Genomic DNA, 24553 nt, shown 5'->3' on the forward strand with positions numbered 1-24553 from the left:
TTGATCAAACTAAGGTTCAAAGTAAAAGGGCATGCATTTCAATAATAGCTGGTAAAGATGACACTGTAATAAGCCTAACTTTGATGAGGTTCATGCATAAAGAAAACAATTTCATATATATTTGGCATGAACTTATCAAGATTTTAGTCAGAATCTTAATAAACGTCAACAGCAAAACCATTTTTTTTTTTGAATTATTCAACTAAATAAGAATTCCCTTGGTAAAATCAAAAACAAAATATATGTTCTTCTATTCAGGGTTGTGGAACCGTATTCAACTATGAATTATGATCGCTGCACATGCACGGAAGCCAATAAGCCAAGCATTCATGTTTCTTGCCAACATTCTAGTGAAACCTTGAAAACTAATTAAACAATTAATTAATGGGTTATGCTAGGTAATCAATGACTTTCTTGAATAACATGAACAACTATCAATCAAATAAAAATATATTACATCTCTAAATTACCCATCTAAATCTTAGTATTAAAATAACTATCCGTACACCTAGTGAAATAAACATCTAATATATCTATTATTTACATTGTTTAGTATTTTTATTATCTACTTATATTTTTCTTTAATTATATATGGAAAGGAGAATATTCAGACATTAATCCACGATCTTATTCTCTAAATAAATTATGCAATAAAGAGTAGGTGGTTAATATATTTTTCTTTGTACTAAATTAATATTATTAACCAACTTCTCTTTTTTTTTCTTCCGCTAAAATGTTTGCATGTATATGCGTTTTAAGTGTTTCTTTCTCCCGCAAATTATAGTTATTATAAAATTAGGAGCAAGACCAAAATTTGCTTCTAGATGCGTTAGACAGGATTTGGGTGAACCTGATGAGTCATAAGATATTAGAAAATTATTATTCGTCAAACATTACGTCTCTTAGGTAGTGTTTGTTTGCAGAGACTAGAATTGATATTGGGAGACAGGATTTTAATATTGTGTTTGTTGAGATAGAGACTAGCACTGAAAATTGTGTCTCTGTCTTAATAATTTGAGTATTTCAATGCTTCAAAAAATTGGAGACACTAGAGACTAGGACAGAGACAGAACTTCAACTAATTATTTTATCACTAAAATACCCCTAATGTAATTATCTAATTCCAACATTACTCTTTCCCAATCTGAAATTAGGGCTTGAGTTTATAACAGACGCTCAATACATCTTCTCCTTCTTGCTTGAAGAAGGTCCTGCTCAGCGTCCATAGCCAAAGGTCCGTCCACCTCGCCGGCCTAACCAGTTGAAGGTAAGCGATTGGCACTTCCAACCTCCTCTTCCGAGGCCTCCATTTCTGACGTCTTCTCGCTTGTTCACAGATTTTGTGGTCCGACGAAGCTACAGGAGAGAACCTGCCGTGTCGGTGTGGAGGCCATCTGAGAGTTGTTGCGAGCACAGTTTTCGTTATCCAGGTTAGTAAAGCTCCCTTTCTGTGATCTGGGTTCTTGTGACTTCATTTGGTGTGGGATGCAGTTTGTATGAAGAGGTTTGTGTGTAATTTATTTTGTGGATTATGCTCTGTTTCTGGTTTACTGGGTTTGGGAAGTGGGAGAAGAAAGTTGAAGTGGAATGTATGCTTTAGTTACTGTTAAGGGGTATTGAAAAAAGCAGATTAAGAATTGAACATAGAAGATTATACATTCAAACAAGATGTGTAGAAGGTTAATCATGACAAATTGCATGGTCTATTCGAATTTATTCATTTGTTGATTATTTATTTAATTCATGAATACAGCTGAAAGACAGTCTACTTTGTGAATTTGTTACAGTTCTATATGACAAACAGAATCCATTTTTTATGTTGTAATTAAGGTATTCATAGTTTGTGACAGTTGATGTAACTGAATCTGATACAATGTTTGTAGTTGTGTCTATGTTTATAATGTGTTTATTTTTTTCTGAATCTGATACTATGTTTGTAGTTTGGTACGAAATGAAATTAATTGTTGAACTGACAATGTTACTAAGCTTGAGCTTAGGTTTTGTAATTGATACATACAGATTTAGATGATGCCCTTGTTTTTGAATCCGCAAAGGGATTGCACGCTTGCATATTTCTGTTAACATTCTTGTCTTGTTATACTTTGCTACCGGAAATCAAATAACCACATCTTTAATTACTCTTTGACTCATTGTTAAATGATAACCTTACTTTTGAAAATGTCAAACTAAAATTTTCTTTTGTCACAGCTAAGTATAAGGATAAGCATAAGGTAAAAGGAGAAGGGAGTTAACCTAATTTAGAGACTGACACTGCTTTGTTGTTAACCTTGGTTTTCATAAAAATGCCAAAGTCCAAACTCCATACTCCCTTTAAAGTTTTGTGTGTTTCATATTTTTTAAGTTAATAAAAATATATGGTAAGCATTTGTTTGGATGAAATAACGTTATTAATAAATAAATTGTAATGAAAATTCTGAAGTTGTGTAAGAGTTCATTGGAAAGTTTATGTTTTTTTTTTTGAAACGATTTTGCTAGGAAGAAATGGAGCGGTCGGAAATTATTAAGCGATGCGTGTCTTTTTATGAAGAGATGAGATCCAACCATGAAGAAAGAATGTTGTTCTTTGTGCTTACGCTGTTTGTTTACTTTAGGGGTAGAACTAGTGGCCAACTATCGTTAGGCGGAAGAATGAATAGTAGAATTAGACGTGAGGCTTTAGAGCGTATTGTTGGTGAGGGTGATAGGAATTGTATCTGGGAGTTGAGAATGAATACAAATGCCTTTGCTAACTTGTGTGAGTTGCTCCAAGTTTAGGGCGGACTTACAGAGGATGGTCATGTAAGCCTGCCGGAGCAGGTTGCGACCTTCTTAATTATCTTAGTGCATCACAAGAAAAACCATAGTCTACATGTTAGATTTTGTAGGTCCGGCGAGACAGTTAGTAAGTATTTTAATAAAGTTTTGAAGGCTGTAATACGGATTCAAGGGATGTTGTTCGCGAAGGCTACACCAGTTGCCGAGGACTGTGTTGACCCCACATGGCGAAGGTTTAAGGTAGAGTTTATTTGATGTTCTCTATGATTCATGTTTATCTGATGGATTCTCTATCTGAACATCATAGCTTTCTATGGATAGTAAGGTTGCTTGGGAGCATTAGATGGCACTTATATAGAGGTGATAGTCCTCGAGTCTGAGAAGGCAAGGTACCGCACAAGAATGCCCAGCGAAAGAATGGCCAGCTGATAGCTGATGCCATTGTTGGTGTGAACGAGAAGTGGAAGGTTGGCGAGAAGCTCACACAGCTTGGATTCGGTGATGACGATGTGGTGAGGGCGATTCTGAAGTTTTCCCAGAGTCCTAATGTGTATGCACATTTCTGGGGCTTGTCAGATTCACAAATGATTGCGCTTGTGCGTTCCATTATATGAAGTTCAAGACTAGTTAAATTTATTAACATTGGGTTCTGGTATTAAGCTTGGTTAAGGGTGTTAACTTTTTGGAGGTTAGGTCTTAGGATTTAAGAACATTGTTATGTTTAACACGGTAAAACTTTGGTACCCTCTGTGTGTTGCTATGTTTTGGTTCCTTAACTATGGAATTTCCTTTGTTTTGATCTTTTTTGGATGAATACTTTGGTGGTTGATTATCAAGCTTAACAAGTTCCTCCATTTTCCGGTTATATTAATTTGTATTAGGATTTAACTTACAAAGATTTCTTCCTAGTAAGTCTAATAATTCTGTTTCAATTCTTTTTAACGAAAATAGTGTTTTGTAACACACACATAGGCAACATGTTGATACATTTGGCAGCCAAATGACTTCATCACAACTACATCATGAGTGTAAACATACATATCCACTTATACAAACAAAGGTGAAATTTCTCTCACAGGCAAAAATGGCCTTGAGACAATATTGGTTCAAAATATGAATTCCTTCCATCTTTTATACCAAATATGTGCTATTGTTATTCACATCTTGTTCAAAGGCCATACTACAACTTACACAACACAACAATGATCAACACAACACAAAAAACGGAGACAACAAGTTGACCGCACATTAGAAACTTCAGATACACAACATCAGCATGAAGTTTTTCCACTCGTTCGCTCGTCTTAAAATTAAAGTTAAGCTGAGAAGATCGATCATCTCCGGAGTCAGAAGGCTGGATATTTGGGCCTGCCCATCTAAACCATCCACATCGCCTTGTTGGACACGCATAATACTTTCTACCCGGGTTGGCAACGCTATTCGAAACTTGTAACGGTGCTCTTAACCCACACTCACAAAAACGGTCTCCCGTTATGTTTCCGCTGCCGTACGTACCACTTGTTGATCTTCGACTTGAGGAAGCCATTGTTAACCACCCTACAAATTTAACAGTAACTCAAACGATTTTAATGTAGTACACACAACACATAAAAGAAGAAGAGGATTCATATATGAAACAACCAATGATGATTCAACCGAAACAAATGCAGAAATGTAAAAAAAATTTTTGGTTGCAATCATGTCTCTGTACCAAGTGTTAACTGTGTCACCTCTTACTTGGCAAAGTTGAAATAACAAAATTTGAGTACATATAAACACTTTATTATGAATGATTAAAGAAGAAAGATGGTTAAGTGGACAAATAAATGGATAACTCAAATTGAACAGGTTATTTAATTGATAAAAGGTTAAATTTTAGATAGTTGCTGGAACAGATACCTGCTTAATCAAGCTCACTTCTCTTTTCAGCAGAGCAAATATTCGCCAGCAGAATTACAATTTCACAGTAGAACATACATAAACGAAATACCATTGGAAGACAAATATGAGCAAGTATTGACAGCAATTCCTGAGAAATGCCTTCACTCAATATTTTAAATTCTAAATTCAATACTATGTTCGGCAAACGGTTGAGAGGTCTAAACAGAGAAGCCGAAATTAAAGATGAACTAATTAAGGCTTTTGAGAAAGGAGCAAAACAAAAAAGACAGCAATGCAAACAAATGCTACCTCACAAACGGCAACGAACAGAGGCACAGATCCGGCACCATGGCGACGCACACCCACAAAGATCGATTCCGCAGCGGCGTCACAAAACAGGGGTCACTAACGGGTCCACCAAGTCGAACTAGGGATCACTGCCGAGGGGCCTTCGTCGATCCGACCAAAAAAGGCTGAAAACCTGAGGTCCAAGCGGCCGCGGGTCAGGCTCCAGCCTACGTTGCCGGAAGAGGACAGCAGGAACGGTGGCTGAGAGCAAAAAGGGGGTGAGGGTTTGCCACTATCGAAAATGAAATTGTTTTTTGGGGGGGGTAGGGTTCTTTGCTGAAATTAAAGGGGCATTTTAGTAAGTTCATAAATTTAGTCTTCATCTTTTACTTTAAACCAAACATGATACTGAGACAGAACTCAGTCTTGTACACCATCATACCAAACACAATACTATACTTATTTCTGTCTCTGTCTCTTGGTCTCTGTCTCTCTGTCTCTGTCTCTTGGTCTCTGTCTTGCAAACAAACGCTACCTTATATACTAAACGTAATTAAAAATACTGCTTAATAAAAGAGAGAACGACAGCATAGTTAAAGTTAAAAAATATAAATAAAGAAAGTGTAGATCTCTCCATCTAGCTATACCTATACTATTGGTTAGCAAGTTTTTTATTAGGTGATGAATTGAATTAGATTCATAGATTGCATATTATATACCGAAAAGTATTGGTAGACAATAAAAATATTAAACAATGTGAATAATAGATATATTAGAGGTTAAATTCACTAGATGTACGAATAATTATTCTAATATTAAGATTTAGGTGAGTAATTTAGAGTGTAGTATGTTTTATTTGAATTAGGCCAATTTTAAGACCCATTATTCATGTTGTTCAAAAAAGTCATTGATTACCTAACATAACCCATTATATATTTTATTGTATTAATTAGCATTTCCTTATTGGTAGAGAGGAAGGAGGACAACGACCTCAAACATCAATCGTTGCTTATAAATTGTATAAATTTTAGTTTAATCTTTTCTAAATTTTTTATTGAAGTCCATTTTATTTTGAAATTAATTTTTTATCACTCTTTAAAATTTAATCTAACTTCGTTTCTGGTCATGACCTAATGGATAGATTATTATTTGTGCTGTAGTGTTGCAAGAACGCTGTTTCCTTTTTTTGTTTTATTTCGTTTATTTATTAGTTTTCAATATATGTATATAACGATCTAAAGAAGAAGAGAGGTAAATCATAATCTAGAACCATTTTTTAAAACATCAGTGTCACATCAAATTTTACAATAAATAAAAACTATATGCTGTAAAGAATTTTTATTCTTAATAAAATTTTATTATGTTATTTTTAAATTTTATAAAAATAAGATATATAAGTCTTTTTGTCATATTTTTAAAGATTTATTTGTCTAAATAAAAATAATAGATTTGATTAAGATAAAGACTTATATATTTTATTTCTGCAAGGTTTAAAAACCTTAATGTAACAAAAAATTTTTAAGTATAAAAATTTGGATAGATAAATTTTTTCCTCATGTAAGAACCTTTTTTTTTTACTACGCGTGAATTATTTATATAAGTATTTTTTATTGATTTTATACTGAAATTTAATTTTTTTATCAACCAAAATTAAATTTTAAATTTTTAGATCATAAAAATTCTGATAGAATTGATGTCATTGAATTATTTTTTTCAAAAATTAATTATTGATTAAAAAAATACATAAATAATTATATATTTTAAAAAAATAAATAACAATAATAACGAAAAAAAAGGAAATGAACCCTGCAATTCGGCCTTTTGCACATAGCAAAGATATAACTTAAATTTCAATGTAAAGTTTTTCTCCTTTGCTATTTTTTATTATTTTTTAAATACAGTATATCATCACTTTTATCCAGATTGTGAAATTGCAACGAAAGAAAGACGCAATTAAGTAACACAACTTTCATTATCAGAACAGCACCGGAAAAGCGTCATTTTGAATTCATGTGGTTGGACTTTGACATATTTGATTGCATGCACTTTTGGATATTTTGGGGGATATATAGTTGGTATACATTATTGATTAAGTTACGGTGCATATATTTATATGAATAACATAGCTCCACGTCATGTGGCTTTTATGCAATGCAATTTGTGTTTCACGTCATTATTCTTCTTAATGAACCTACATATGACTTAGCTCGTCTCTATTTATTACAATATAATGCTTTCGAATTTTATTTAGGTATTTTCTATGGATTTGGATACTTTAAATTTTGAATTTTATTTTAAAAAATAAAATATAATTTTTTATTTTTATAGATGAGATTAAAAAAATTTATAAAAAAATTATTTAAATATGAGAAATCATATTTTATCTTTTAAAATAAAAATTTAAAATTTAAAAGATCTAAATTCATTTTGTATATATAATTTATTCTCACACACATAAAAATATCGGTGATATTATATAATTAAGATATTTTAATAATTACCTTTAATTAAATTGATCTAACAATTTAAGAATTTATAATAAAAAATTATATTTGAAAAAAAGAACAAATATAAAAAAATTAATTAGACTCAATTACTAAAATTATTTGTTTATTTAATACTTTTTAAAAATACAGATCCTAATTAAAAAGAAAAACATGGCTGTAATAGTAGAAGTATGATAATTACCTAAATTAACTAAACCCTTTTTACCTCGCATTCGATAATAAAATTAAAGAAATGACTCAGGCAAAACATTTTTCATTAATGATTGAGGAATACCTTAATATTCAAGTTAGGGTTTTGTACCGTTAGAAGAAGATTAGGATTTGAATTTCCAAGATATGTTATACCAGTAACATGTTAAGAGAAAAATCGATAAAGAAAAACGAAAATAGGAATATCGGAAAGGTTAGTGTTAAATTTTTTTTTCTAAAATACTCTTTTATATATATATATATATACTTCTGTATTATATATAGAAATATAGAAAGAGTTAGTTAATAATTTTAATTTTTAAAATATATTTTGTTATATATAATTAACAAAAAATTTATTCATTTTCTATATTTAAACTCAAAGCTTCATAGTTAATTATAAATTTTCTTGCTATTATAACTAATTTTATTATTGTTATTTTTTACACACATTTAACAAATAAAAGAATGATATCAATACGCACGTTAGAAAAAATTGTCTATTATTAATACATGAGTATATATAAATGGCCCTTAAAAAAATTATTGTTGGGGGACAGTCAAATCAACGAATCTAGAAACACACTAATAAAACAAATAGAAAATCTAGAACACAACACTAGAATACATGATACTAATTAGACACTAATTATTTGAGTAACTTTCTTCTTCTGACTTCAAAATTAAATAAACAATATGATTATTAAAAAGAAAAAGAACATATTAGTTATAAGCTCCGGTGACTAAAAGATATGTAGCTGCTGAATGTAACGAGTTTGTTTTTTTTTTTTTTTTTTTTTTTTTTTTTTTTTTTTGTTAATTTGAAGTGAGAACACTATTTTGTATATATACTACGCGGTTGGAGAGAGAAAAGAAACGAGTCACAGCTAAGAAAAGGGATTATTAAGTATTCTAGATCAAACTATCTTGTTTTCTTTTTAGCCACCACATAAAGTTTCCAGAAGAGGAATTCTAGAACTTCTTTCATTTTCTTCAAAAGAAAAAGTAGAAAGATTAAGAAAAATGCATCTTTGTACGATGACTATATGCAACTTTAATTTGTTGTTTTCTCGGGGGATTGATTTCAGATGTTTTATTGGGTATTAGATTAGACCATGAAGCCACCAATAGAAAACAGAATTAGACGTCAGAACGTGTTTGGAAGAAAATAGTTGTGTGAATTATTGAAAATTGATAACAGAGTTAATTGATTATTTACAATAATGGAAACACGAAGATAAATAATTTGGTATATAATTAATTAATCACTCAGCTATTAAGATATGGTATCTATGATTCCACGGTTCAACCAGTTGGCGTGTGGCTTTGAAACCCTACTTGCATGACAAGCTAGCAATGCTTGTACTTGGGTCCAATTTCATAAATTATGTGCTAGTATTTTAGTTCAAAAAAAATTAGAGATACTTTTAAAAGTAAATATGCGATATTTTTTTCAACTTAGTATGTATTTTTTTAAGTTAAAAAGTCTAACTAACATACCTTTATGTACTAATAAATATTTATATTTATTCTAATTATATATAATTTTTATCAATTATACTTATTAAAAGTTATTTTTAACTTGTACATTCGATTTAAGGATAATTTTAATAGAAATTAAATGTTAAGAAAAAATTGATTAAATTAAAAATGTTAGAGACAATAAAATAAAAAAGATTAAACATTTGAGATGTTTTTGAAAAAAGTTATAAACATTAAAAATTATGTTTTACCCTTAAATATAACTTATAAATTTTAATTCTTTAAAAAATTAATTTTAATAAGCTATTTTAGAAAAATAAAAGTTTTGTGAAAGAAGGTCTTGATCTTTTCAAATAAGTTCATTCCTTATTTAGTTTCGAAAAGTAGGGATGATGGAAGAATTTCAAAATTCGACAAGTGCACCGAATCGTATCAAGTAATATTACGGGAGTGGGTTATCATTCTCACGAGAATTAACGGATTAAACAAGTAATGGTTAATTGATTATTCTAGTTAGACAATTGAAAACTTGATTTAAGATGACTGGAATACCAAAACAATAAATTAAACGAAGGCAATAGTAATCGAGTAGAAAAAGTGAATTGATTAAAAACGTTAAGGCTTTGGAGATGTTTAGACTTCAGGATAAATGCTTTTTACTTTCTACCCTGATCATGCAAAGATAAATCCTTGACAAACCATAATTAATCAAATCCTAATTTTTTGGTAATTCAATTTTTCTTCAACCTAAGTAATTGCTAATTCCTTAGTCAATTATTTAAGAAGAGAGATTAACCACAATTCCTGATTCAAGCCACACAATTATTAGAGATTAATCCTAGTTGATTTTATGTCACTTATCAAAATTAGATTTAGAACCTTAAGAGTATGAGAAGAAGTTCAAACTCAATTCCAGTAATTAACTTTTCCAAGTTGAAAACAAGATTTAATTAGGTTAGAATTATTTTTCAATACATTCAAACCCATTTGATGAAGAACGAAAATTTGCTTCTAAAGAAAATATCAATGCATTAAGAAAAAATAGATAAGCAATAACATTAGTCCATTAGAATCAACAGAATTCCTAACCTTAATTGAGGAGATTAGTGATTCATAGTGCAGAGCAAAAACAAGGATTCAAAACAAAGCAAAAACAAGACAAGCCCCTGTTCCAGAGTTCTTTGGACCCTTTATACTCAAACCTAAACAAAGCCTAAATTCCAAATTCAAATTAAATCCAACAAAATCAAATTGAATCTTTCCTAATTAATTCTCCAACTAAAAGTGATTCTCCTTGTGATTAAAGCTTAAGCCTTGGTGAATTACTTCTTTAAAAATCATGGGCTTGAGAGTTGGCTTGATGGCCCTTGTTGTGCACCTCCCAGGGAGTCCTTGGCGTGTGGAGCGTGAGGCAAGTGGCATGATCCTTGGTGAAAGGAAGTGAAGGAGTGAGTGGCATGGCACGCCTTCGAAGGTTACATGAAGCTAGCGTGCCTGGCGTAAGGGACGTGCCACTTAAAGCTTGTTTTGGAGATAATGAAGGTTGCTGGACAATGGCCCAGCATGCCACGCTTGGCACGCCCTTGAAGGAAGAGGACACGACGTGTGAGGGTGTGGGGGACATGCCACACCTTCGATGGGTGTCCTTGTCATGGGCATGTGTTGCACGAAGAATGTGGCATGCTTCAAAGCGTGATCTTGGATGAGGAAGAGGTGGTGTGGATGTGTGAATCATGTGCCACACCTTCGATGGTGGTTGGGAGTTGGCGTGAGGGACGTGAGTAACGTGTCACTTATTCGATGCATTCATGGACTAGCGTGAGGCAAGTGAGGGACATGCCATGCCTTCGATGATGAAGAAGGGTTGCGTGAATGGCGTGGCAAGCCTTCGATGGTGGAGAAGGGTTAGCGTAAGGCACGTGCCATGCCCTCTATAAGTACAAGGCATGGAAAAATAACTAAGGGTTAGTTTGGGTAAAAAATTTAATTAAGTTTTGAAAAAAGAGTTTAAAACATAAGAACTTATATTAAAAATAGCTTATAAATAAGTTATTTTGTATTTAAATTTTTATTATAGAAGTATTTGTTTTAAAGTTGTTTTAATAAATAGGAGTAATAAAATAGCTTTTGAGAAGGATAGAAGTCAAAATTTTTAACTTCTTCAAATGCCCTTAAACAACTTTTTGGGAAGTTAAAAACATTTAAAAAACTGTACTAAACAATGTTAATGTGATTTTTCATAAGTCAAAAGCCCAAAAATAACTTTTGAAGCTTTTCAAATAGACTCTAAATACCAAAATTATCCACAAAATATAACATCGGTAGTAAAATTATTTATAAACAAATAACCCTAATTATTTGCTTTCTGAAGAAATTAATCAAACAAATAATGTCTTTTGAGTATATTGGTGGATAAAATTTTTTCAAACATATTTTTGTAATATATATTTTTTTACGGTAATGGTTGAATTTTATTGATGAAATGTACAAGTACAACTGTACAAGGGATGTTTCATGTCGGTAACTTCTCTTTCATTCCTCATAATTTGGGTTGAAATCAAAATTGTCACTGCAAAAAATTAGCTTTTTACCATGCTTTTAAAGCATGTAGAAAAGTACAAAAAAGCGTAGTGATAACTTTTTGTCACGCTTTTTTGAGCTATCAGTATGCTTTTAAAAGGGTCACATCTGTAAAGATGCCAATAGCTCTATCCCCACGCTTTTATCAATCGATTGGCACACTTTTTTTTGCCATGCATTCATCTATTGCCACGCTTAAAAGCATGGCCATATGTATAACCTTATAGCCACACTTTTAAAGCCTGCTAAAAAGCAGACATATAGCCATGCTTTAGAAACATGCCTATTGGGTTTGATTTTCGCTACGCTTCATGGTGTGGAATTAGAATGTTCACAACAAAACCGGCAAGAACACTGGCTCATACCAAGTAATACCTCACATGAGTGAGGATCGATCCCACGAGGATTGATAGATTGAGCAACAATAGTCGAATGACACACCTAGTCATGCAAGCAAAAAGTGGTCTTTCAATTCAGAGAGTAAGAATGCAAGCAGTGAAATTGGTGTGAAAAGTATGAGCGAAGATAGCTAAAGTTTCGGAGTTGTTTACTCTTCCAGATTAAGATTTCTTACTAACTATTTTAATAACGCAAGATTCATTTTATGGCAAACTGTAATTGAATTAACCCTAATTCCTTAGTGATTTAATCTCCTCTAACATAATCAACTGCCAATTCTTTGGTCACTACTTAATATAGATTAGAGGATTATGTTCAATTCTAGTTTATTAGCCACAAAAAATCTATATGTCATGTATCCTATTAAGTCCAAGTAATTAGCAGTTTAGGAGGAATTTACTTTTAATCTAGTATTCAAGTGAGATAACTTTTCCATGAATCAACAAGAATTCAAGTAGAATGAGAATTATTTTCCAATATATTCAAATTCATGAGATGAAGAACGAAAGTAATCCTTAAAACTAAATCAATACATTAATTAAAATAGAATGATAATAGTGTTAATCTATGGAAATAAACAGAGCTCCTAACCTTAACAAAGTAGGTTTAGTTGCTCATTACTCAGAGAAAAGACTAGGTTTCAAGAGTGTGAAAGTGCATAATGAGGTCTGAGAGAGGAGATCCCCCGAAAGGCAAAATCTTTTCCCTTTTATATCTAACCTAATTTGATTTGAAAATAAAATAAACTAATAATTACTAAAGCCCCAAAAGATTGTGTTTGAGAATAGAAATATTTAAAACAAAATAAAATATAATAATTAGAAGTTAAATCCAGATGCTCTTCTGGAAAACATTGATCCCAACTGGCGCTGCCCCATTTTCTGAAGCAAGATCCGCATCATTGGCGCTAAACACTAGACTCGGCGTTTAGTGCCCTAGAGGGCAGAAACTTCCATTTCGATTCTGATTTGCTGGCGCTAATGCACTCCCAATGGCAGAGAGCTTCCACTTGTTTCTGGCTTGATGGTGCTAAACGCCTAGGTCCGTGTTTAGCACCAGCTTGGCAGATTCCAAACTCTTCTCTTTTCTTGCACACAAACTCTGTCAAACTGATCTGAACTTCGCCTAAAATAATTAAAACACCAAAGCGACTCAAAGTAGCATCCAAAGGAGCTTCAAACACTAAAATTTAATTAAAACTTAATAAATCTATATCTAAAATAAATAAAAAATAGAGAAAAGATGCTCACGCATCACGATACCAAACTTGAGCTGTTGCTTGTCCTCAAGTAACTAAAAACAATATAGGACCGAGAAGAGAAATTTCCTAAGACTTGAATGTTCAACTAAGCTCCTGCTCGTTTACTAGTGGGGTTAATGACATTGTGACCCTAAATAGTTTCTGTAAGACCCTTACTTTTAACACCTCATGATCGTATTAAAAGCTTAGGCGTTACCTACCTCTAATCTGTTAATTTAATATTATAATTATTTAATATTGAGCCTTCGTGAATATAAACCGAATTCTTAGTTACAAAGTTGAAAAATCTTTACGTAAAATTCACTTAATCACATAATTATTTTCACATAATAAATACATAAGCTTAATCAAAACTTCTGAAATACAAATCCTGCCCCTCTAAAAATCTCAAAATGACCAGTGACGAAGGGTAAAAATAAAATCTAAGACTAAATCAGATATAAAAAATGAAAACATATATATACATAAGGTCCCATAATTCAGTCGCGGCTTCGTGCTAAGCTTCCTAAACCTATCACTGAAAAGAAATCCTGTAAGGGAGTGAGAATATCGTTCTTGAAAGGGTTCTCAGTAGAGGGTTTAAGAATTGTTATAAGAAGATATGTATAAAGAGAAGAATTAGTTTCATGGCAGTGATTATCGTTCGTCCTGTGAACCTTTTAAAAACCAACGGATAATCATCCAAAAACCTTTTCAAAAGAACAATATTTAATTTTCCATAAACCATAAACTTTCTTTTCTTATAAGAAAATCTTAATCCGTTTCCTAGACTGTATGAATGACCAACCCGTCCGAACATAGGTTCATTAAGTCTATGCTGAACCAGCTTGATTTTTCATACTTTACTAATACTTCAATCAGAGACCAATCACGAAATCAATCAACACTATCAATAGTTCAACACCAAAACTCAGACAACAAAAGTATCATACCAGAGCAAACACAGGCAAAACAGACAAGGAAAGCACAGATATAGGTAGCAGTTACAGCAGATAGTTCAGATAGCAGATAATAACAGTTAAGCAATTAGGCAAACCAAAACAAATTCAAACCCAAACAAAGCATACAAATGCACATGATGCATGTCTGCCCTATGGCTAATGAGCTCATCTGTCGGTTATTGATGAACGGATATTTTATACACTTTTTGGCATCATTTTCATATAGTTTTTAGTAATTTTTATTTATTTTTTATTAAGTTTTTATAGGTTTTAGTGTTAAATTCAAATTTTTGGATTCTACTATAAATTTTTATGTTTTTGGACAATTTCAGGTATTTTCTGGCTGAAATTGAGGAGTTGGAGCAGAAATCTGATTCAGAGACAGAGAAAGCACTGTAGATGCTGTCTGGATCTGACCTACCCGCATTCAGAAGATCTTTTCTGGAGCTACAGAAGTCCAAATGGAGCGCTCTTAATGGCTATGAAAATCTGACTTCTAGATCATTCCAGCAATATATAATAGTCCATACTTTGCTTCAGATTAAAAGGCCCAAAACTGACGTCCAACGCCAGCTTCCTACCCCCTTCCAGGCGTCCAGCGCCCAAAGAGCAGAGACCAATGTACAAACGCCCAGAAAGGACCCCCTAGCTGGCGTTCCACGCCCAAGAGACCTCATAGCACGTGGATCTCATCAAAGCTCAGCCCAAACACTCACCAAGTGGGCCCCAGAAGTGGATTTTAGCACTAAATAGACTGTTTTACCCTTACTAGTCATTTGTTTAGTATTTAAGGGATTATGTTTATGTAATTCAGAACCTTTAATCACCATCTTCGCCCATCATACACATTTACATTGTGTTTTACTTCAGTATGCATTTCTAAACCTCCTAGGTTGAGGGGAGGAGCCCTGCTGAGTCCTATGAATTAATAAAAGTACTATTATTTCTTCTTCGATCCGTGTTTGCTCTATCTCTAAGATGTATAATCCGATCTTCTTCGTGGTGAATAGGATGATCTAACCAATTAGCTCTGTTCATCACATTAAGATGAACGTACCTGAGAAACACCCGCGTCTACTTGGGTTCGTGTGAATACGTGACTGGAAAGCACGAGCCAACAGCTATGTTTATGCATCTCTCAGACGGCTATTCCACGACTTCGTTGGGGACTTCTCAAGACACCAGTTTAGCCGATTTCTGGGGAGATTAGGGTCTCCGTGGTATAGGCTAGAATCCTAAGAAGCAGCATCCTCTGATCCGGAAGATTCGACCTTATTTGTGGCGTTTTGAATAGGATCGCCAAGAGAATGGACTGCTATGCGCTTCACCCTTCGTTAGATTGGATGACCACGACCAATAATGTTCAATCTATAGCAGAGGAGATCAATGACCACGGCCCATGGCGTTGATCACATACAGCCTGCCATAGAAGAAGATCATTCACAAGCAAGGAAGACAGTAGTACCAGAGTTAATTCCGAAAGACAAAGCAACTCTAATCCTTAACCCTATTCCTTTCATTTATTACAATTCGGTATTCCTTTCACAATCAATAACCTTCTGATCCCTGACTAAGACTTGTAAGATAACCATAGCTTGCTTCAAACCACAATATCCGTGGGATCGACCCTGACTCGCTCAAGTATTACTTGGACGACCCAGTGCACTTGCTCGTACAACAGTACGAAAGTGTGGGGATTTGTGCTACCAGTTATACAGCCAACCCGACATGTCCTGGCAGCTAACCATTGGACAATCCCCCGATGCGCATCCCCATGAGTCTATGCATATCTTTTTCTCATATATATATATCAAATCGCTCAATGGGGGTACCATTCCCAGGAATTTATAAGTGCCCGGTCACCCTTATGTCGTAGGGTCAACAGAGTATCGAGTTTCAATCTGGAACATGTGGTGGCAAGCCATGGTACTTTACCCAAGGAAACTCGTATCTCAGATAATTCAAATAAATAAGCCATATGAATATTTCAATCATAATTCATCAATATCCACATCATCCTTCATTCACATTCAATCATAATCGTTTCTCCCATTGCATCCATCAATAATTTGAAACTCAAACGTAATCATTTTCTTAATAACTCAAAATCAAGCCTTATAACCCTTAATTCCAAATCTTTTTAAATAACCATCCAAACAAAATCTCTAATTTTTATAAAATTTTGGCAGCATCTCCTCTAAAACTCAGACTCTACCACCCTTTTCGGATCCCATCCAAACATTCCTTAAACTCCTTTAAATCCTTTCCAAAACCCAACCAATTTCAATATCTCAAATTATTTTCAATTCTCCAAAAATAATCTTTGATAAATCAACAATCCAAATCCAAAATGTCTCAAATCCTTTTCAATAAATCAAACTCATTTCCAATATCAAAATATTTCTAAATCTCAAGAAAATCAATTTGACAACCGCCAATTTAACAGAAATCAATTAATAACCCAAATTATTCAATCTTCTCACAATCAATAATTCAACCGCACATACAATTACAATCGACCAAAGTAACTCAAACCAATCCATAGGACTTACGAAATCACAAAAGTATACATTTTGCATTAATATCGATTTATAACAATTCTCTGAAATCAAATGAGTTAAGGAAAGCACATCTACCTCAATTAGTCGAAACCCAGAAGTTAAATGCGACACCCCTCTTTATTCTTTAATTCACAGCAGCGATGGTGACATCAGTTCTCTCGGAGCGGAACAACAGCAACCTCAACATCAATTATAGCTTTTTCGAACAATATACTATATATATATACTGATGAAATTGGAACAACTTGGCAGAAATTAACAAAATTGGAATAAAACAAAGGTAAAAGCATGATACATTCAGCAATTACAAAATTGAGACCAAGATAGAAAGGATGGTGATGGTGATGGTGATGCTGGTGTTGGCATTCACGGCCGGAACCCCCTAACAGAACAGTAGTAGCTTCAAAGGGGATGAGATAGCAAATCCTAATGGAAGAGAGGTGTAATTTGAGTAGTAGTGGCGCTGGTGGCTCTGGCAGCAAGGACACAACACCGGTTCATCTCTAGCGACGACGAGCTCCACTGACGGCAACTGGGTGCGACGGCGGTGACAGAATTGGTTTCCCTTCTCTCATATGCTTCACTGGCTTCCGTCAATCTCTCTCTCTCAGCATCGTTCTCCCTTTCTCCTTCAAGCTCAATGGTAGTGGAATTAATGGCGGCGGTGGCAACGCACGGCAGCAACGAGGACGAACGGCGTGAACGTCTCCGTCGATCTCTCTCTCTTGACACCTCTCCCTCGTCCCTGTTCAACCAGCACCGGGGCAGACTCCATGGAACGGCGGCAACGAGTGTGTAGGGCTCGGCGGCTTCCTTCCCCTCTCTTCTCCCTCGATTCCCCCTTCTCCCTTTTCTGTCTTTTTTTTCTCCTCAAACTTCCCCTGTTTTCGTTCTTCCCCTTTCTGAATGTGTTTGTGCGTGTTTTCTTAATCTAGGGCAAAATTAGGTTTTTAATTAGGAATCTAGGATTAAGGTAAAATATATATGAGTAATGTAACAACTTTTACAAAATATTTGAGATAGAATAACAATTTAAAATTCAAATATAATACTATAAAGATTACTTTCAAAACGCATAAGATTTTATCTATTAATCTATTAACGAGCTCAAATAATTATTTCTAATTTAAATTATAAAGTAAACATACTAATCACATTTTATAAAATAGGTTAAACTCGAAATATCAACTATACCTAAATTAAATTATATGTCATTTCATAATTTTTTCCATCATAACTTTAATTTCAATTTATAGAAAATAACTAATTAAAATAAAAGTTGTACATAAATATTAATTGACTTAAACTTAAAGTATTTACAAAAATTCATTTAATCATTCCTAATAAATTAATCTTTAAGAACTCAATTTAATAAAATAAACCATAATTTATTCATAATAGAAATTACTTAAATTAAATTATATAATGCTTCCATTACTAAATTTTTACTTTCAAATCATATGAAATAACCAATTATAATTGCGCAAGAATATTAATTAACTTAACTTCAAATATTAATAAAACTAATTTGATTACTCTTAATAGATTAGTTTACAAAATAAGGAGTTTAAATTAATAATAAGTCATAACTTATTCATAATAGAAATCACTTAAATTAAACTATACAATTCTTTTTTATTTTTCAATTACTAAAATTATGCAAAATATTCCATTATAATAAAATTACCTAAGAATATTAACTGATTCAAAATAAAATTACCTCTGAATCTACTTAATTATCTCTAATAGAATAATTTCTAAAATTATAAAATTTAAACTTAATAAGATAAAATCACAATTTATTCTTATTTCTAGCCATTGATGCTCAGAGTTTTGAACCTTGCTTTTTATATTCTATTTGTTTTTGTTGTTTGTTTTGTTTCAAGGATTAACTTTTTGTTTATCTTAGAGAATCCATAATATTTCTCTAAGTTCTTGTACCTTAAGAATCAACATTCTTAACTTCAATATAAATTATGCACTATTCATTTCATACATTAAGAATCACAGATAATACCACCACATCAAAGTAAATAAGAGATCTCAGAATATATAACTCAAGTCTCATGTAGTATACTACTTCTTTTATTTATTTATTTATTTTTTATTTTTCAAGCTCAGTGAGCAATATATGAGACACTTTTTAACATAAGTCTAGAGTACCAAATAAATCCACTAAACTAGAAAAGCAAATAATACTACTACTCATACAAAGGCTAAAAATAGATAATAGAAAATAAGACATAATACTGAAAAACAGAAAATAAAAAAACTCAACCACCTCAGTCATGGTGGCCGTTCCTCCCGAGAATCCTCTCCAAACTCCAAAGTCGTGCCTCAGCTCATCCATATCCTATCTCTAGCTCTCCTGCTCCTCCACTAGCTGTTGCAGAAAGGCGGAGTGACCCTCATGATCGATCCTTAACTGATCAACTGATGATGTTAGCCGCCTAATGAATATTGTCAACTGATCCCATTAATCCCGTGGAAGAAAATAATATCTCTAAAGCATCTCTCCCTGCTCCGGTTGAGGAGAAAGAACCGACTCCTGACCTGAGAAAACCTAAATTAGACACGAAGAAAGCTTACACACACGGGGAGGCTGGCGCCTAACTCCCCAATTCCCAAGTTTGGCGCTAACTTCTTTATGCCATCTTATTCTAAGCCACAACAACATCTATTTCAGAACCAAATCAAAAAGATTTGGTCCCCACCCCAACCATGATCACTCCCATTAACGCCCTTAGCCCAACCTATAACCCCCTCGTCCCCACATATATACCTATATGTATATACCCCCCACCCCCTATCCTAACCGTCCTAACCGTAATCAGTCCCCCTCCCCTCAATATATATAAAACAATAAATAAATAACAATATATATATATATATATATAAAACACTAAATAAATAATTATATATATATAAATAAATAAATTAATAAATAAATAACTATAAAATACAAAAAAATACAATATATATATATTTTAATGATTTTAACATCTCTTGTCCTTTTATCATTTTATTCTTCTTTTGTCATAATATTTGTTTTTATTCCTCCGTATGTCTTTTTATATCCTTCCCTGTTTTCAGTTTTTTTTTTTTTACTTGAGAACAAGCAAACTTTTAAGTTTGGTATTGTCGCTTCGCTTGTGGCTTTTCTGTTTATTTTAATGGCACCAAAGGGAGGCGAATCATCTTCACCGAGGAGCACAGCCTGAAGAATGAGACGGACACTAGGGTAACTGAGATGGTTGAGTTTCTTTCATTCTATATTTCCTCCCATTCTTATTATGTTATATTCTTGTTTTCTACAATTTTTCTTAATTTCTGCATGATCCTTTGTTATTTCAATTCCTAGGTTCTAGTTTAATTTGCTATTTAAATTCTATTATTTGCTTTTAGTTCTAAAAAGTTGTCTCATGTATCGCTCACTGAGCTTGAATTCAAAAGAAAAAGAAAAAGAAGTGATGTATTGCATGAGAAATAGAGTTTATATCAAAGAGTAGTCTTATTTACTTAAATATGGTGGTATTATTTGTGATTCTGAATGCATGACATGAACAGTGCACATTTGAATTTGAATCAAAGGATGTTGATGTATGAAGAACAAGAATTTAGAGAATTATTATGAATTCTCTGAAGTAAACAAAAGCTTAATCCTTGAAGCAAAAGAAACAGCAAAAGAAGAATAAAAGCAAGGTCCAAGGCTCTAAGCATCAATGACTAGGGAGGTCAGACATGATTAAAAGCTCAAAGAGTTATTTCCCTAGTTTTTATTATGAGCTACAGAGGTCCAATTGATGTGATTTTAGTGGCATTGGAAAGCTAACTTCCAGAGCTTTCCAATGATGTATAATAGTATACCCTTTCTGTAACACCCTAATTACCCTAAGCCTTATCTCGCATCGTAAAGCAAAGGTTAATCAAAAGTTACGACAATTTAAAGCTTATACATATTTATATATAGAAGAAGTAATATATTCTAGAAGGCCGATGAAGGATACAGCTCAAAAACAGGATTTGAAAAGCGCAAAACGTACACACGAAGCTACAAACTTAACGCACAAGATATAGATATAATATGACAAAATATCAGAGTCTAATAGTATAAAGATCTAGCCATGACTCGCAGAGTTTAAGCCGGCTAGCTATACACAGACAATACAGAATTTTGAAAGTTAAAAACAGCTTATACAAGTTTCTCTCACAAAATAAGCCTCTAGGAAAAAGTAAATACAAAAGATGAGAGAACTAAGCAAAATAATCAAAAGACTTTAAAATATATCCAGGATCATCTACTCTGTCACCATTAGAACAACTCACCGAGGTGGGTTGCGACTTGCATTTGAAAAATAACAACAGAATATGGTATGAGAACTGGAGGTTCTCAGTATGGTAACAGTGCCCAGTGATGTAAGATATAAGACTCTAGGACGTCAGAGGCAATCCTAAAACTTCATATCCATCACAAGATTCATCTTAAAGCATAACTAAAACATTAAAGCATAACTTAAAAACCATAACATAAAAAGGGATAATCTAACTTAAGGGATTTTCTAGTCTAACAGCTCTCCGCTGTCCCACAGCCTTCACCAACCTATCTTCCTTGCAATCCCATCGCCACCGCCTTCCGAACCTCCTCAATCCCAGCAGAAAGAAAAATTAATGTCAATGCAAGTAAAACACAAGTATAGGCATGTATGACAAGTAATTCAAATAGGAAATTAGGCATGTTATACAATTAAGCAAGCAATTTCAAGTCAGCAAAGCATACAAATAGATAGGATATGCACATGATGAATGCCTGCCCTACTGGCTGTGATATCATATTGTCGGTTCAACTACCAACCCGACACATTTCCATAGAGATGTCGTCCTTCGGAATCAAAATGGGAACCCCCGAGATATGGTGCTCGAAACACCGTCTAGGATTTGGTGCCTGCACATTCTAGTGATCCGAAGGGATGCGAGTGGGATACTCTTGTCATGGACCTCACATCTCAATGAAAGCAGGACGAACCACCACCCTTACGCCACTGCTGCTACCTCGACAGGCGGGATCCAACCACTGTCCCTGCCGGGCGCATAGTGTCTCAACAATCTCAATTCAAAAATATTACATCAGTGGTTTTTCAAAAATTCATTATTTCAGTGTACCAAGGATTCATCATTGCAACTTTGAGTCCTCGACTCATTGATGCCAGGGCATTTTTGCCAGTTTCACTGACCTTTTCTTTACTGTTTTAGGGTAGTTTCATGCATTTTCTTAGGAAATAAGCAAGTTTTGGGTAGAATTTCACTTACATCTTGATTCAAGCAAACATTGTGCACTTTACATGATTTCATCAGAATTATGCATGAATTAAATGACAAATTGGATGATGCATGTCTCATGACTTGGATTAGAACTTTGACGCACTCTACTGCTTGATTTCAGGACAAAGGAAGCAAGGAAGAACCACTGTAATAGCCACGTTAGTCTAACTAACGTGACCACTAACGTGGAAAGGGAGCTAGCTTGCAATGTTAATGAGAAAAGTAATCGCCAATAACGTCCTCGAAGCCATCATAGCCCACGTTAAGAGTCACGTTAACTAAGTTAACGTGAACTCTAACGTGGAAGAAGAAAATGAATCCAACGTTAGTGACACTCACTTTTGTCACTAACATTAGACCAAGCTCATATTGGCCACGTTAAGAGCCACGCTAACTCAGTTAACGTGGACTCTAACGTGGGGAAGCAAAAGAATGGACAATGTTAGTGACACTCACCTTTGTCACTAACGTTGGACTAAGCCACTTTGAGCCACGTTAGTTGCCACGTTAACTTACTTAACGTGGAAGCTAACGTGGAGGGAGCAAGAATCGCCAACGTTAGTGACACTCACCTTTGTCACTAACGTTGGAATGAGCCACTATGAGCAACGTTAACTCCCACGTTAACTTAGTTAACGTGGAAGCTAACGTGGATGAAAGAATGATAAGCCAACGTTAGTGACACTCACCTTTATCACTAACATTGGAGATGGCTATCACCAACACATTAGAAGCCACGTTAACCTAGTTAACGTGAACTCTAACGTGGGAAGTAGGGGTGTTTTGAAACGTTAGTGACAAAGGTAAGTGTCATTAACGTTTTCGAAGATTTGGCAAGCCTACGTTAAAGGTCACGTTAGCCACACTAACATGAACTCTAACATAGGGAAGGGAGGATTCTCAACGTTATTGGAAAAGGTAAGTCCCAATAATGTGTGCGAAGGATCAAGAGGCAACGTTAGTGGTCACGTTGGTGCCACTAACATTGAAGTTAACGTGGATCACCCTTGGGTTAGGAACGTTAGTGAAAAAGGTGACTGCCACTAACGTTCTTGAACCCACACTTTCACTTAACGTTAACGCCACTAACGTCCTAAGCTAAAAGTCCCTGCCTACTTCATACTTTCTCTCTGCAAGTAAAGCTAAGCCCACTGAAGAGGATAACTACTTCAAACTTAAGATCCAAAGGCCCACATCCAAGATTTGAAGAACCAACTAGAAGATCAGAAGAGTAGTATATATAGGGGTAGTTTTGAATCAAAAGTGGGGTTGGAAATTTGAGAACTACTCTCTGTATTTTACTTTCTCTATAACTTTTAGTTTAATTCTCAGAATGTATTCTCTATCTATGCTTTTCATTCCCAGAGCTATGAACAACTAAACCCCTTTCATTGGGTTAGGGAGCTCTGTTGTAATTTGATGGATCAATATTAGTTTTCATTATTCTTCTTCTATCTTTTCTCTTGATTTTACTAGAAAGCTTTCAATCTTCATTCAATTGGGTAGTTATCTTGGAAAAGAAGCTATTCATACATGGATCTCTTCGAAACTTTGGAAGAGGAATGAAGAGATCATGCTAGAAATGCTTTCTCATGTTGGACCAAATTGGGGTTTGGATGGATATAGTGACATATAATCCTACCAACACTTTGATTTGGAAATACATGTGGTATAATCAGTGACCATACTTCATCTCTTCTCATGAGTAATTGACCAAGGAATTGGCTATTGATCAAGATTTGAGAGATTGAATTACCAAGAAATTGGAATTCGATCACTTAAGATTGCCAAGGAGATCAATGAATGCATTGATTGAGGAAGAGATGAAAATGAACTTGATCCGGAGAATGCAACATCTCCTAAGCCCAATGAATTCCCCATTTCTGATCTTACCCATTCTCTATAAATTCTGCAATCTACTTTTATGAGCATCTTCCCCATTCCCATTTAAGATTCTGCAATTTACTTTTCGCTATTTACATTCAGCTCTTTATTTTCAGCATTTACGTTTTCTGCTATTTACTTTCCCGCCATTTAATTTTCTGCAAATCTCAAATCTAATTCTGCTTAGTTCAACTAGAACATTCCTCTAATTAAAGTTGCTTGACCAATCAATCCCTGTGGGATTCGACCTCACTCTATTGTGAGTTTTTACTTGACGACAATTTGGTATACTTGCTGAAAGAAAATTGTTGAGAGACAAGTTTTCGTGCATCAAGTTTATGGCGCCGTTGCCGGGATTGATTTTGTATCAACAATGATTAAATTGGAGGATAACTAGATTGAGCATTTTTCTTTTGTTTGATTTAAAATTCTGTTTGAGTAATTTACTTTCAGTTTTAGTTATTTTCTCCCCTTTCCCCTACCCAT

General features: G+C 33.8%; 1 protein-coding gene across 1 annotated transcript; it reads right to left on the reverse strand.

The window, feature by feature from the left end:
• Nucleotides 1-3955: 3955 nt before the first annotated feature.
• On the reverse strand, nucleotides 3956-4321 carry LOC107611035 (uncharacterized). The gene has a single exon (XM_016313001.1). It carries the CDS (start codon nucleotides 4319-4321, stop codon nucleotides 3956-3958), a length of 366 nt encoding a protein of 121 aa, XP_016168487.1.
• Nucleotides 4322-24553: the final 20232 nt, after the last annotated feature.

The sequence above is a fragment of the Arachis ipaensis genome, chromosome B8 (genome assembly GCF_059453495.1).
Source record: "Arachis ipaensis isolate K30076 ecotype BB chromosome B8, ASM5945349v1, whole genome shotgun sequence".
In the NCBI taxonomy this organism is placed as follows: Eukaryota; Viridiplantae; Streptophyta; class Magnoliopsida; order Fabales; family Fabaceae; genus Arachis; species Arachis ipaensis.